Below are 13,966 nucleotides of genomic sequence, written 5' to 3' on the forward strand. Positions count from 1 at the left end.
TCATAATATAATTTTACTTTTTTTTACTGTTATTATTTTACTGGTCTGGCTCACTTGAGATCACAGTGGCCCCTGAACTAAAATGAGTTTGACAGCCCTGCTTTAATGGAACTCCTTTCCAGTTGAGTCGGTCATGTCCCTATGAATCCAACGGAGTTCAGACTTAGTTTTACAGACATGATCAGGATAATCCATTTGGAGATGATGGATCTGACTGTTTTCCTGCAGGAACTGAGTCATGCATCAGTGAACATGGACCAAAAGGATTTTAGAAACACATTATGGATTTGACTGAGACACACACACCTATTTAGAAAAGACAAACAAAAACAGAGGAGACCAGGACATGTCCTCTAAGCACACATGCAGTCACAGTGGGTCAGTATTACATTCAGGAGCAGGGCTGTAGCACCAATTCTGGGCCCATACACAAAAAAGTCTGATGGGCCCCCCGCAACCCCCCCCTCCCCCGACACACACACATCCACCCATCTGCCAAGGGCCTTACCCACCAACCACCAACACAATGGCTATATCACAGGACTAACATTATGATTTAACCATAATTCACAAGTCTGCTTAAGCTGCTGTATAAGAAAACACAACCATGCGAGACTGTATTTACCCATTATATTTCCTGAGTGAACAAGAATGGGCCAAATTTTTCAATAGCCTATAATAATATGTCATAAATGGTAACCAAACAAATTATGACTCAATAGTCATTTTCCTGTAAAGATACAAAAAAGGTAAAAACAAACAGATTTGAACAAGTATTCCAAAAATTAAAAATAGCACAATTCTATACATTCCAGTTTACTCTACAGAAAATGCCCACTGACTTCTTGCTGAAAATCCCTGATGAGGTCTTTAAAGTCCAATGCTCTTGCCAATGTGCTTTCAATGGAGGGAAGCCTAACAAGCAAGGTGCGTTTCTCAAACTCCGTGTGGAGTGAACCATTTTGCGCTTTTCTCAAGGGGTGTTCACAGAGTAGTGACAGTAGTCTACTTTTTTGGAAACAATAATATACCAGTTTATAAAATCTAATGCGTGAAGCTTGCATATAGGTCGATATTTATCATGTAATTTAGTTGAACAACAGGAAAAAAAAATACGTAAAGAAAAAAAATCTTAACTTCCCATGGGCTCCCCTCTCCCTTGGGCCCCCCCACAGCTGTGTAGGTTAACACCCCTGATCAACGGCCGTGTTCAGGACTACTGAAGTCACATGTCTCAGGCAGAAAAAAGTCCAAATCATCCAGTAACAGTTCAATGTTTTTCAGTGTTTCTCCTCCGGTCCATCCTTTGAATACTGAGCCCATTCCCTTTACAGTGGACACCCTGTCCAGTCAAACAGAACAACCAGTCTGTTTACTTACATGGAACGCAATTTCATCAATGGCTTTGCTGTCGTCATAATCAGACATGGAGTAATTATGGTATGTGATGTCCAGCAGCTCCCACTCCCCCATGGTCGTCATGACTTTCTTGGATCGCTCTGTGATTTTCTCTATAGACCATCCTAACTTCATCTTTATGTCCCTGGCTGGAAAAAAGAACAGAAAGAAGAAACTAAAAAGAGAAGAACTGTCGTCTCTGGTGAGTAAAGACGATTTAATTTAAGGCCAGTAGAAGTACAGACAAAGAGGCTTTAACCCTTAAAGACCCAAATGTCCACCTTTAACCCAAAAGACCCAAACGTCCACCTTTAACCCTTAAAGACCCAAACGTCCACCTGAACCCTTACAGACCCAAACGTCCACCTTTAACCCTTAAAGACCCAAACGTCCACCTGTAACCCTTAAAGACCCAAACGTCCACCTTTAACCCTTAAAGACCCAAACGTCCACCTGTAACCCTTAAAGACCCAAACGTCCACCTGTAACCCTTAAAGACCCAAACGTCCACCTGTAACCCTTAAAGACCCAAACGTCCACCTTTAACCCTTAAAGACCCAAACGTCCACCTTTAACCCTTAAGACCCAAACGTCCACTTTAACCCTTAAAGACCCAAACGTCCACCTGTAACCCTTAAAGACCAAACATCCACCTTTAACCCTTAAAGACCCAAACGTCCACCTTTAACCCTCAAAGACCAAAACGTCCACCTTTAACCCTTAAAGACCCAAACGTCCACCTTTAACCCTTAAAGACCCAAAGGTCCACCTGTAACCCTTAAAGACCCAAACGTCCACTTTTAACCCTTAAAGACCCAAACGTCCACCTGTAACCCTTAAAGACCAAACATCCACCTTTAACCCTTAAAGACCCAAACGTCCACCTGTAACCCTTAAAGACCAAACGTCCACCTGTAACCCTTAAAGACCAAACGTCCACCTTTAACCCTTAAAGACCCAAACGTCCACTTTTAACCCTTAAAGACCCAAACGTCCACCTGTAACCCTTAAAGACCAAACATCCACCTTTAACCCTTAAAGACCCAAATGTCCACTTTTAACCCTTAAAGACCCAAACGTCCACCTGTAACCCTTAAAGACCAAACGTCCACCTTTAACCCTTAAAGACCCAAACGTCCACCTTTAACCCTTAAAGACCCAAACGTCCACCTGTAACCCTTAAAGACCCAAACGTCCACTTTAACCCTTACAGACCCAAACGTCCACCTGTAACCCTTAAAGACCCAAACGTCCACCTGTAACCCTTAAAGACCCAAACGTCCACCTGTAACCCTTAAGACCCAAATGTCCACCTTTAACCCTTAAAGACCCAAACGTCCACCTTTAACCCTTAAAGACCCAAACGTCCACTTTTAACCCTTAAAGACCCAAACGTCCACCTGTAACCCTTAAAGACCAAACATCCACCTTTAACCCTTAAAGACCCAAACGTCCACCTTTAACCCTCAAAGACCAAAACGTCCACCTTTAACCCTTAAAGACCCAAACGTCCACCTTTAACCCTTAAAGACCCAAAGGTCCACCTGTAACCCTTAAAGACCCAAACGTCCACTTTTAACCCTTAAGACCCAAACGTCCACCTGTAACCCTTAAAGACCAACATCCACCTTTAACCCTTAAAGACCCAAACGTCCACCTGTAACCCTTAAAGACCAAACGTCCACCTGTAACCCTTAAAGACCAAACGTCCACCTTTAACCCTTAAAGACCCAAACGTCCACTTTTAACCCTTAAAGACCCAAACGTCCACCTGTAACCCTTAAAGACCAACATCCACCTTTAACCCTTAAAGACCCAAATGTCCACTTTTAACCCTTAAAGACCCAAATGTCCACCTGTAACCCTTAAAGACCAAACGTCCACCTTTAACCCTTAAAGACCCAAACGTCCACCTTTAACCCTTAAAGACCCAAACGTCCACCTGTAACCCTTAAAGACCCAAACGTCCACCTTTAACCCTTACAGACCCAAACGTCCACCTGTAACCCTTAAAGACCCAAATGTCCACCTGTAACCCTTAAAGACCCAAACGTCCACCTGTAACCCTTAAAGACCCAAACGTCCACCTTTAACCCTTACAGACCCAAACGTCCACCTTTAACCCTTACAGACCCAAACGTCCACCTGTAACCCTTACAGACCCAAATGTCCACCTATAAGAACTAGAAGCTGATTATTTAATGGTTCCACACACTACTGGAAGGATCATATGTGTACGTCACCTTTATGGATGTAGGAGTTGAAGGACAGAGTGCAGTTCTGAACGTCAAAGGGAAAAGTGTAGATGTCCAGGTTACAGGAGCTGACCACTTTAACTGGGACTGAGTTCAACACCTTCCCATCACTGTAGAGGTAGACGTACGGGACGGACGGAGCTTTGTTCTCATCCATACTGGAACACAGAGAGAGAGAGAGAGAGACACACACGCACGCATACGCGCACACACACACACAACACATACACACACACACACACACACACAGACACACACACACACACACCACACACACACACAAAGGTTAACTAGAGACACTGGACAGAACAGACCCCTGTCTTATTGTTCTACAGGTCTGTATGTAAGAGTGGATTAAAGACACTACAAAGAACACGGACAGAACACGGACAGAACATGGACAGAACATGGACAGAACACGGACAGAACACGGACAGAACACGGACAGAACATGGACAGAACATGGACAGAACACACACAGAACATGGACAGAACACACACAGAACATGGACAGAACATGGACAGAACATGGACAGAACACACACAGAACATGGACAGAACACACACAGAACATGGACAGAACACACACAGAACATGGACAGAACATGGGGATGAAAAACTCACAATTCATTAATGACTATATCTGGAACCCAGAACTGGTCCCTGGGAAGAGAGATCTTGTGGGTTCCACACTGGACTGGATCCCAGCTGATGAATTCATTCATCCACCACTAAAACCAGTAAAGCAACACACATGTCCACAGCAGAGGTTCTGTCATCAGTGATGCATTCACTGTCAAATGTGTGTTTAAGCCTCACACTTACAAAAGACAACCAGATGTAGGTCCGCAACAGCTGAGCCTTTTCATCCTGAAGGAAAGAAACAAGAACAGGAAACATTCAACACATACAAGAGGAAATATTCAACATACAAGAGGAAACATTAACACATACACAAGAGGAAATATTCAACACATACAAGAGGAAATATTCAAACATACAAGAGGAAACATTTAACACATACAAGAGGAAATATTCAACATATACAAGAGGAAACATTTAACACATACAAGAGGAAATATTCAACACATACAAGAGGAAATATTCAACACATACAAGAGGAAACATTTAACACATACAAGAGGAACATTTAACACATACAAGAGGAAACATTTAACACATACAAGAGGAAATATTCAACACATACAAGAGGAAATATTCAACACATACAAGAGGAAACATTCAACACATACAAGAGGAAATATTCAACATATACAAGAGGAAACATTCAACACATACAAGAGGAAATATTCAACATGTACAAGAGGAAATATTCAACACGTACAAGAGGAAATATTCAACACATACAAGAGGAAACATTCAACGCAGACAAGAGGAAATATTCAACACAGACACAAGAGGCAACATTCAAGACATTAAGGAGGAAATATTCAACACATACAAGAGGAAATATTCTACACATACAAGAGGAAATATTCAACACAGACAAGAGGAAATATTCGACACATACAAGAGGAAATATTCAACACAGACAAGAGGAAATATTCAACACGGACAAGAGGAAATGTTCAACACAGACAAGAGGAAATATTTAACACATACAAGAGGAAACATTTAACACATACAGAGGAAACATTTAACACATACAAGAGGAAATATCAAACATACAAGAGGAAATATTCAACACATACAAGAGGAAACATTTAACACATACAAGAGGAAACATTTAACACATACAAGAGGAAACATTTAACACATACAAGAGGAAATATTCAACACATACAAGAGGAAATATTCAACACATACAAGAGGAAATATTCAACACATACAAGAGGAAATATTCAACATATACAAGAGGAAATATTCAACATATACAAGAGGAAACATTCAACACATACAGAGGAAATATTCGCACAGACAAGAGGAAATATTCAACACATACAAGAGGAAATATTCAGCACATACACAAGAGGAAATATTCAACATAGACAACGAGGAAATATTCAACAATACATGAGGAAATATTCAACATATACAAGAGGAAATATTCACACATACAAGAGGAAATATCAACACATACAAGAGGAAATGATTAACACACATACAAGAGGAAATTCAACACTACACAAGAGAAATATTCAACACATACAAGAGGAATATTCAACACATACAAGAGGAAATATTCAACATATACAAGAGGAAATATTCCACACATACACAAGGAGAAATAGCGACACATACAAGAGGAAATATTCAACACATACAAGAGGAAATATTCAACACATACACAAGAGGAAATATTCAACATATACAAGAGGAAATATTCAACACATACAAGAGGAAATATTCAACATATACAAGACGAAATATTCAACACATACAAGAGGAAATATTCAACACATACACAAGAGGAAAATATTCACACAGACAAGAGGAAATATTCAACACATACACAAGAGGAAATATTCGACACATACAAGAGGAAATATTCAACACATACAAGAGGAAATATTCAACACGGACAAGAGGAAATTCAACACATACACAAGAGGAAATATTCAACACAGACAAGAGGAAATATTCAACACAGACAAGAGGAAATATTCAACACGTACAAGAGGAAATATTCACACATCCACAAGAGAAATATTCAACACATACAAGAGGAAATATTCAACACGTACAAGAGGAAATATTCAACACATACAAGAGGAAATATTCGACACAGACAAGAGGAAATATTCAACATATACAAGACGAAATATTCAACACTCAAGAGGAATATTCAACACATACAAGAGGAAATATTCAACACATACACAAGAGGAAATATTCAACATAGACAAGAGGAAATATTCAACACATACAAGAGGAAATATTCAACATATACAAGACGAATATTCAACACATACAAGAGGAAATATTCAACACATACACAAGAGGAAATATTCAACACAGGACAAGAGGAAATATTCGACACAGACAAGAGGAAATATTCAACATATACAAGAGGAAATATTCAACACATACAAGAGGAAATATTCAACACATACAAGTGGAAATATTCAACACATACACAAGAGGAAATATTCAACATAGACAAGAGGACAATATTCAACACATACAAGAGGAAATATTCAACATATACAAGACGAAATATTCAACACAGACAAGAGGAAATATTCAACACATACACAAGAGGAAATATTCAACACATACACAAGAGGAAATATTCGACACATACAAGAGGAAATATTCAACACAGACAAGAGGAAATATTCAACACGGACAAGAGGAAATATTCAACATAGACAAGAGGAAATATTCAACACATACACAAGAGGAAAATATTCGACACATACAAGAGGAAATATTCAACATAGACAAGAGAAATATTCAACACAGACAAGAGGAAATATTCAACATAGACAAGAGGAAATATTCAACACATACAAGAGGAAATATTCAACATATACAAGACGAAATATTCAACACATACAAGAGGAAATATTCAACACATACACAAGAGGAAATATTCAACACATACAAGAGGAAATATTCAACACATACAAGAGGAAATATTCAACACATACAAGAGGAAATATTCAACACATACAAGAGGAAATATTCACACATACACAAGATGAATATTCAACACATTCCAAGAGGAAATATTCAACACATACAAGAGGAAATTCAACACAGACAAGAGGAAATATTCAACACAGACAAGAGGAAATATTCAACACATACAAGAGGAAATATTCAACACAGACAAGAGGAAATATTCAACACAGACAAAGAGGAAATATTCAACACATACAAGAGGACATATTCAACATATACACAAGAGTCCAGTCTTTGTCTTTTCCAGTACTTGTGTATTTGGGTCATGGTAGAACCGGGCCAGGCTGTGATCACACACTAACAAGGTCGTCTGGTTCTTACTGTGGTTCGGTTCCACTCTGCTGGTCCCCCGGTCAGTACCCGGCCCATTAACGTCCCCCTCCAGAACCCCCCTCCCCCTTAACACAGTGACAGACTGTTGTGCTCCAAGACTCCATTCAGATGGACTGGAGTTCAGCAGATCCACACAGAACGGCAGAGAGGCAATAAACCGTATGTGCAGATTGGATGGATATATGGATGGTATATATATATATATGTGTCACATATTTACAGGGCTAGTGTTAGAGGACACTGGGTATATAAATATAATGTAATACAATATAATAATATAATATAATATAATATAATATAATATATATAATATAATTAATATTATCCATCCTACTTCTATCTGTATGTCCAGTATAAGTCCACTCACAATACTGCTGGAACAGTTTACATGGAACTCACCACTCCTAGAATCCCATAGAGAGTGAAGTACGTGTGGATGCTGGTGCGGTGGTCATGTTCATGACCGGTCGAATGGCCTTCAGATTAAAGACAGGATCCAGAGCTTTGAGAAGGGTGGGCTGGCTGGGCTCCGAGCAGTTCAACTGGAAACCACTGCAGGGAACTACAAACACACCCATGAACAGGGAACTACAAACACACCCATGAACAGGGAACTACAAACACACCCATGAACAGGGAACGACAACACACTCATTAACAGAATAATCTAATACACTCATTACAGTCTAATAAGCACCAGTTGGCTGACTTCATTTTAATTAATGCTGTTTTTTTACTTAGACCATTGTCCTTTCTGTTCAGTTTGGTTGATGTTTTCAGATCCTAATCTGACCATTCACTGATGATGATGATGTTGACTTAAAAACTCACCAGATGTAAAAATGACCAACACAACCAAAGTCCAGCAGAATGACGAATGAAACCACTAAAATGAAACCAAGTGAGGTCATATGATCAGTTCATAGACACAGAAGGTATGTTTCCATGGTGACATCAGATCCATGACACACTCAGACCATCCTTTACCTGTGGACTTAGATCCTTGGGCCCCATGTTCTCAGGTTTCGTCTGGAGCTTCCACTCACACAGGCCTCTTATCTAGAACCTGTCAGCCGTTCAGTATCAGACTTGGTGAACTTGTCCACACACTGTCCACTCAGGACCTACCTCCCAAACTGAACTCAGACGGACCGACCCACGTATACATAGAACCGCTGGAACCCAATCCTGATGTGGACAAACCCCTGGCAAATCAGGTGGTGGATGCAAAACTCAGGCCAACAGCTGTTTTACCTGAATGTGGTTTCAAACAAAAGAAAGACAAACCGCTGTTGGGACACTGTGTGACTTACAGACACCGAAGGAAAACCACCTCCACTCCACTGTCACACCAGCACGTTTGATGCAAATAAACAGTAAATGCACTTGGATCAACATGATAAATATATAAAAAAATAAAAATTCATCATGTCATTGTTCAGGACGATCAGTGACATGACATATATTTACCAAAATGACACCATGTCCTAAATGAAAATACAGACTGTATACTTTATGAACCTACGGGAATATTTAAGGGTCATTATAAAGCAGCGCTAACATTCTTTGTACTGATTCCAACAGGGACTATGGGGACTATGGGGACCATGGGGACCATGGGGACGCTGTATCAGTGATGTCCCAGATGTCTGTTCCACTCAGGTTTTGAAGGCATTCTTCGTCCTTCTCTTCTTCACCACATTCATTCATTAATCTCCTGTGCTTTTGTTTATGTCAGTGTGACTGTATTATCTTTCAGACGTTATAAAGTGTTTTACAGCTGCTCCAGTTCACTGCTCTGCACAGGTCCTGATGTCCTGGTTCTTCAGTGAACTCTACATGTACCCATGAAGACAGACGTCCACTCTGAAGTGGAACAGCTGATCTGCACACGACACTAACTGAAACACTGTTATACTAACCCAAACCCAACAGGACACTGGAACTGACTCCAGTGTTTCCTTGTGTTTTGGTTCTAATGTTATATTTCAAATAAATGATAATCAATCAGTCCATACAGAACACAGTCCATTTGTTTTTCTGAGCAGGACGCTGTCAGACAAATGTGGAACAGTGGAAAAGACCTGGGAGCTTTAGTGAACATGTACACATGTACACATGTACAGACGTACACATGTACAGAAGTACACATGTACAGATGTACACATGTACAGATATACACATGTACAGATATACACATGTACACACGTACACATGTACAGAAGTACACATGTACACATGTACAGATGTACACATGTACAGAAGTACACATGTACACATGTACAGAAGTACACATGTACACATGTACAGACGTACACATGTACAGAAGTACACATGTACACATGTACAGACGTACACATGTACAGAAGTACACATGTACACATGTACAGAAGTACACATGTACACATGTACAGACGTACACATGTACAGAAGTACACATGTACACATGTACAGAAGTACACATGTACACATGTACAGAAGTACACATGTACAGGAGTACACATATACACATGAACAGATGTGTATGACAAAGAAACACTAGTACACGTTTAAAGGAATCCCAATGAGAACATGGGGCTATTCAGACAGACAGGAAGGATGAGGACACACACACACACACACACACACACACACACAGGTCTCATTGTAATACTCAGTGTAATACTAGAGTGTTTAATATTACGCATATTTATTGACGGTCAGTGCTAAATAGAGTTAGTGACACTAAAATAGATTTATTAATACCACACTTTTCCTTCACAGAACCTCAGAGTGCTACAGCAGAACAGGGCACTTTAGAAATATCCATACATCAACAGTTTCTAGTGTTTCTTAAATAGGCACATATTCTGTGTAGCTTTGAAAGAGTCCAGGCTGTGTTAAGTCTCAGCTCCACAGGGGGGTGCTCAGGACGGTTAGGACAGGACAGAGTTTGGCTATGTTTCAGAGGTGATGGAAGGAGGGTCTACACAGGGGCTTGGGTGTGGTCCAAGAAGGTCAGCTGAGGGTCAAACCAGAGCAGAGGTTTAGGAGCTGACTGTCAAAGATGGAGCTGGGATAAGGATGAAGAGTGGATCTGCTGAGGTGTGCCAACAAGTGCTGCCTCCATTGGGTACCGTTCAGATTGAAGGAAATTCGTCTTCATCTATGTCTTTATCTCCTCAGGGCATGTCCTGATCTGTGCCAGGGTCACAGATGGACTTGGGGCGGTTCGGACATAAAGTTGTGTGTCATTAGCAGAACAGTGGTAGAACATTCTGTGTCTGCTGATGACACTACTGATGGAGAGCACGTAGGTTATGAACTAGTATGGGATCGAGCACTGACCCCTGTAGAACCTCACATGTGACTGGGAGTGGCCCAGACTTATATGGCCCTGTTTGGACACAGTCAGTTCTGCCAGAAAGGACTGGAACCACTGGAAGGCTGTACCTGACAGTCCAACAGTGGAGCAGAAACGATCCAGGAGGACGGTGTGGTCCACTGCATCGAAAACCACCGTCAGGTTGAGGAGAAAAGACGGTGATCCTGCATCAGCTGGCATGAGTAGGTCATTGGTCCTCCTGAGCAGCACCGCCTCTGTGGGCGGAGCACACAGTGGTGATGGAAGGTATGAATCTGCTGCTGAGTTTGAATCAGCCATAACATGTACACTGACATGGTAAAGTGCATTCCATTGTTTGTGATAGAGTGTTCGTCCTGTTTTCTTTACTCTCATTACTGTTGTTAAACTCCACTACTGCGTCTTATCAAACCAACTGAAACCACGTCTCCATCCACTTTCATGGATGGTCCACCTGTGACCTGCACAGGTCCAACCATTGGACAAACTTTACTGGAGCATCCGAAACAGGTGAACACTGATCCCACTGTCAACGGACGACGTGAGTCACACATGTGGAGAAGCATTTATCTGTCGGCCATGCTTTTATGAGTCGCTGCGGCAACCCCACTAGGACAAATCAGTGTTGTCTGAGTCCAATGAAGTTAAAGTACACAGACTTCGTATATTCAGTATCTGTCCAGTCCTGGACCTACTTTGGGTTTCTTTCACAGCTCAGAGCCGTCCAACTGACAAACGGTTTTGATTAAACCTGGAGGAAACTGAGCGGTGGACGGTAGGATTTGTCCTACTGAGGTTGCCGTAGCGACTCGTAAAAGACGACCGACAGATAATGCTTGTACACATGTGTAACTCACATCGTACTCAGACACATTGTCCGTTGACAGCCACAGATACAGCGTTAAGACCCTCCAAAAGGCTTCAGACCCACATTCATCCCTGTGGTGGTGGTGGTGGTGGTGGGGGGGGGGGGGGTGGGGGGTTAGGAAAGACACACTGGAGTTTCCAGATGAATTTTGGATGATGGGCGGGGTCAAGGGCATCCCAGATGGACCGCCCACTACTGTTTAATTCACAAGTGTTGAATCAGACCGGTTTCAGACAAATATTCCACATTATTGTAAAGGTCTAAATGCCATCTGAAACAGACTCAAAGGGAAACATTAGTTAAATATTTTTACATGAAAAATATCAAAAACTACTGCATCACAAATGGATAAAAAAAATTAACGTCTATTTTTTTTCCCCAGAATTCCAAAGTTCTCCACAGTGAAGTTCCTCTGACATTTTCTTCCTCAAATGTATTCAGAGTAAACCTTAAACCCTCTATTTTACAACCCAATAATTGGTTAGAGGAAAAAAATATTAGATCAAACCTAAATAGAAACACTTTAGACAAATGTCAGCGACACAGATGGACAACAAAAGGAAATATCAAATTAAACAGTTTTATTTCATTATCAATATCATATACATTTATTTACAATATTTACAACATACAAATAATATTAACATGTTATTCACATGTATTTTGCATAGATATAGTGTTTATTAATTGGAAACACTGAGTTTAGAATATGACATAAATAATATAATGGTCAAATATTAGTGTAATTGGAATAAATGTAGTTTATTTATAGAGTATATAAAATGAATCCAGAATGACGGCACTAATTGGGTCACTTTACAAACATTCACACTCACTAAACTATTCACTTTTTTTTTTCACAAATTTTTTTCTCATTTCAAAATACATTTTCCTGAAAATATAAGTAATTACCGACCCAAAAATATAAGTTTGGGTGCAGATTATTGTAATTTAATTTTTTGACCGATGTTAATCTTCCCTTGACTTCATCCTGATGCAGAGCTTCTTAAAAACACACGACATGAGGTACCTCACACATGAGGAAATGGATTTAGTTTGAATGTCATAGTTTTTATAATATTACTGCACCAGTATTCTGTACACTGAAGGGAAGTGAAGCCTATCTATCTAGCTAGCTAGCTAGCTAGCTATAGTTCATTTGTGGTCGTTTGTCTCCATCTTGTGGTAAAACACAAACAGTACTATTGACTTTTTACCTACTCTTCTCCTCTTCGATGTAAGACCCATTTCTGGCCTTTTCCTTCCAGATGGAGCCTGTTGAGTGAGTCCAGCCTTAGTTTGTATGGTGCTTGTTCATTCTTTTGTTCATTCTTACTCTTCTTCTTCATTCCTTTGTTCATTCACACTCTTCTTCATGGCCTGTTCCATCAGTAGCTTCTAGATTGACAGGTTCATTGTGAAAAATCTATCAAATGTTGCTGTTTCTGTTCCAAGTGTGTGTTTGTGGAACAGTGTTTGTGATAAATTAGTGTCTTCCACTCGATGTGGTTTTATTTGTCTGTTGGACTGGTCATTGACTGAACCTGGGTCTGACTATAAAAACAAAGGACCTGTCCCCCCCCCCCGGTTTCTGCCTATGCCTTTTTTTTTTTTTTAAATTAATATATGAAATTTCCGTCTATGTCCCAACACTAATTTCTAAAAATCCTTCTATACAAACACTGTTCTATACAAATATGCTGTTAATATTAGTAGTAGTAGTAGTAGTAGTAGTAGTAGTAGTAGTAGTAGTAGTAGTGTAGTACTTATTTAATACTTAGTAGTATGAGTATGGAAATCTTTGGAATGTATTGATAGATTTTTATTACTAAAATTGGGGAAAAAATGTTTTATAAAGGATACATGTAATGAATAAATGTACCTGTAGATGGCGCTAAACATATTAACTTTATAGATTTAAAGTTTAATTCGGTCTAAATGTCGTTTTGTTCCTAGAGTATTTCGTAATTTCTGTTTGAAATCCACGTTAGTAACATTATAAATAACATTAATGTTACTCGTGAAGGAAACAAATCCTGAAAATCAGAACATCTTGTTTTCTTAAAGAGCTCCCTATTGACACTGTTGTCTTTATTTTGAAAACAGGAAGTATTAGCCGTC

At 39.9% G+C, this 13,966-nt stretch overlaps 1 protein-coding gene and 1 long non-coding RNA gene across 2 annotated transcripts in view; both read right to left on the minus strand.

Annotated features, from left to right (window-relative positions):
• The window catches only part of LOC115417634 (uncharacterized), a 23,862-nt gene extending 15,791 nt beyond the window's left edge, over positions 1-8,071 (minus strand). The window contains exons 1-5 of the mRNA XM_030131645.1: positions 8,034-8,071; positions 4,479-4,523; positions 4,278-4,384; positions 3,642-3,811; positions 1,381-1,547 (exon numbers count right to left, since the gene is read on the minus strand). Coding sequence (XP_029987505.1) covers positions 1,381-1,547; positions 3,642-3,811; positions 4,278-4,378 — 438 coding nt within the window. The 5' untranslated portion in view covers positions 4,379-4,384; positions 4,479-4,523; positions 8,034-8,071. The remainder of the gene's footprint in view (positions 1-1,380; positions 1,548-3,641; positions 3,812-4,277; positions 4,385-4,478; positions 4,524-8,033) is intronic.
• A 28-nt stretch (positions 8,072-8,099) lies between these two features.
• On the minus strand, positions 8,100-8,756 carry LOC115418573 (uncharacterized). The gene is made up of 3 exons (XR_003935327.1): positions 8,622-8,756; positions 8,466-8,520; positions 8,100-8,196 (listed from the first exon to the last, which is right to left on the minus strand). It is a non-coding gene; the product is annotated as an uncharacterized LOC115418573 (long non-coding RNA).
• Between the last annotated feature and the right edge of the window lie 5,210 nt (positions 8,757-13,966).

Source organism: Sphaeramia orbicularis, chromosome 4 (assembly GCF_902148855.1).
Source record: "Sphaeramia orbicularis chromosome 4, fSphaOr1.1, whole genome shotgun sequence".
Lineage (NCBI taxonomy): Eukaryota > Metazoa > Chordata > Actinopteri > Kurtiformes > Apogonidae > Sphaeramia > Sphaeramia orbicularis.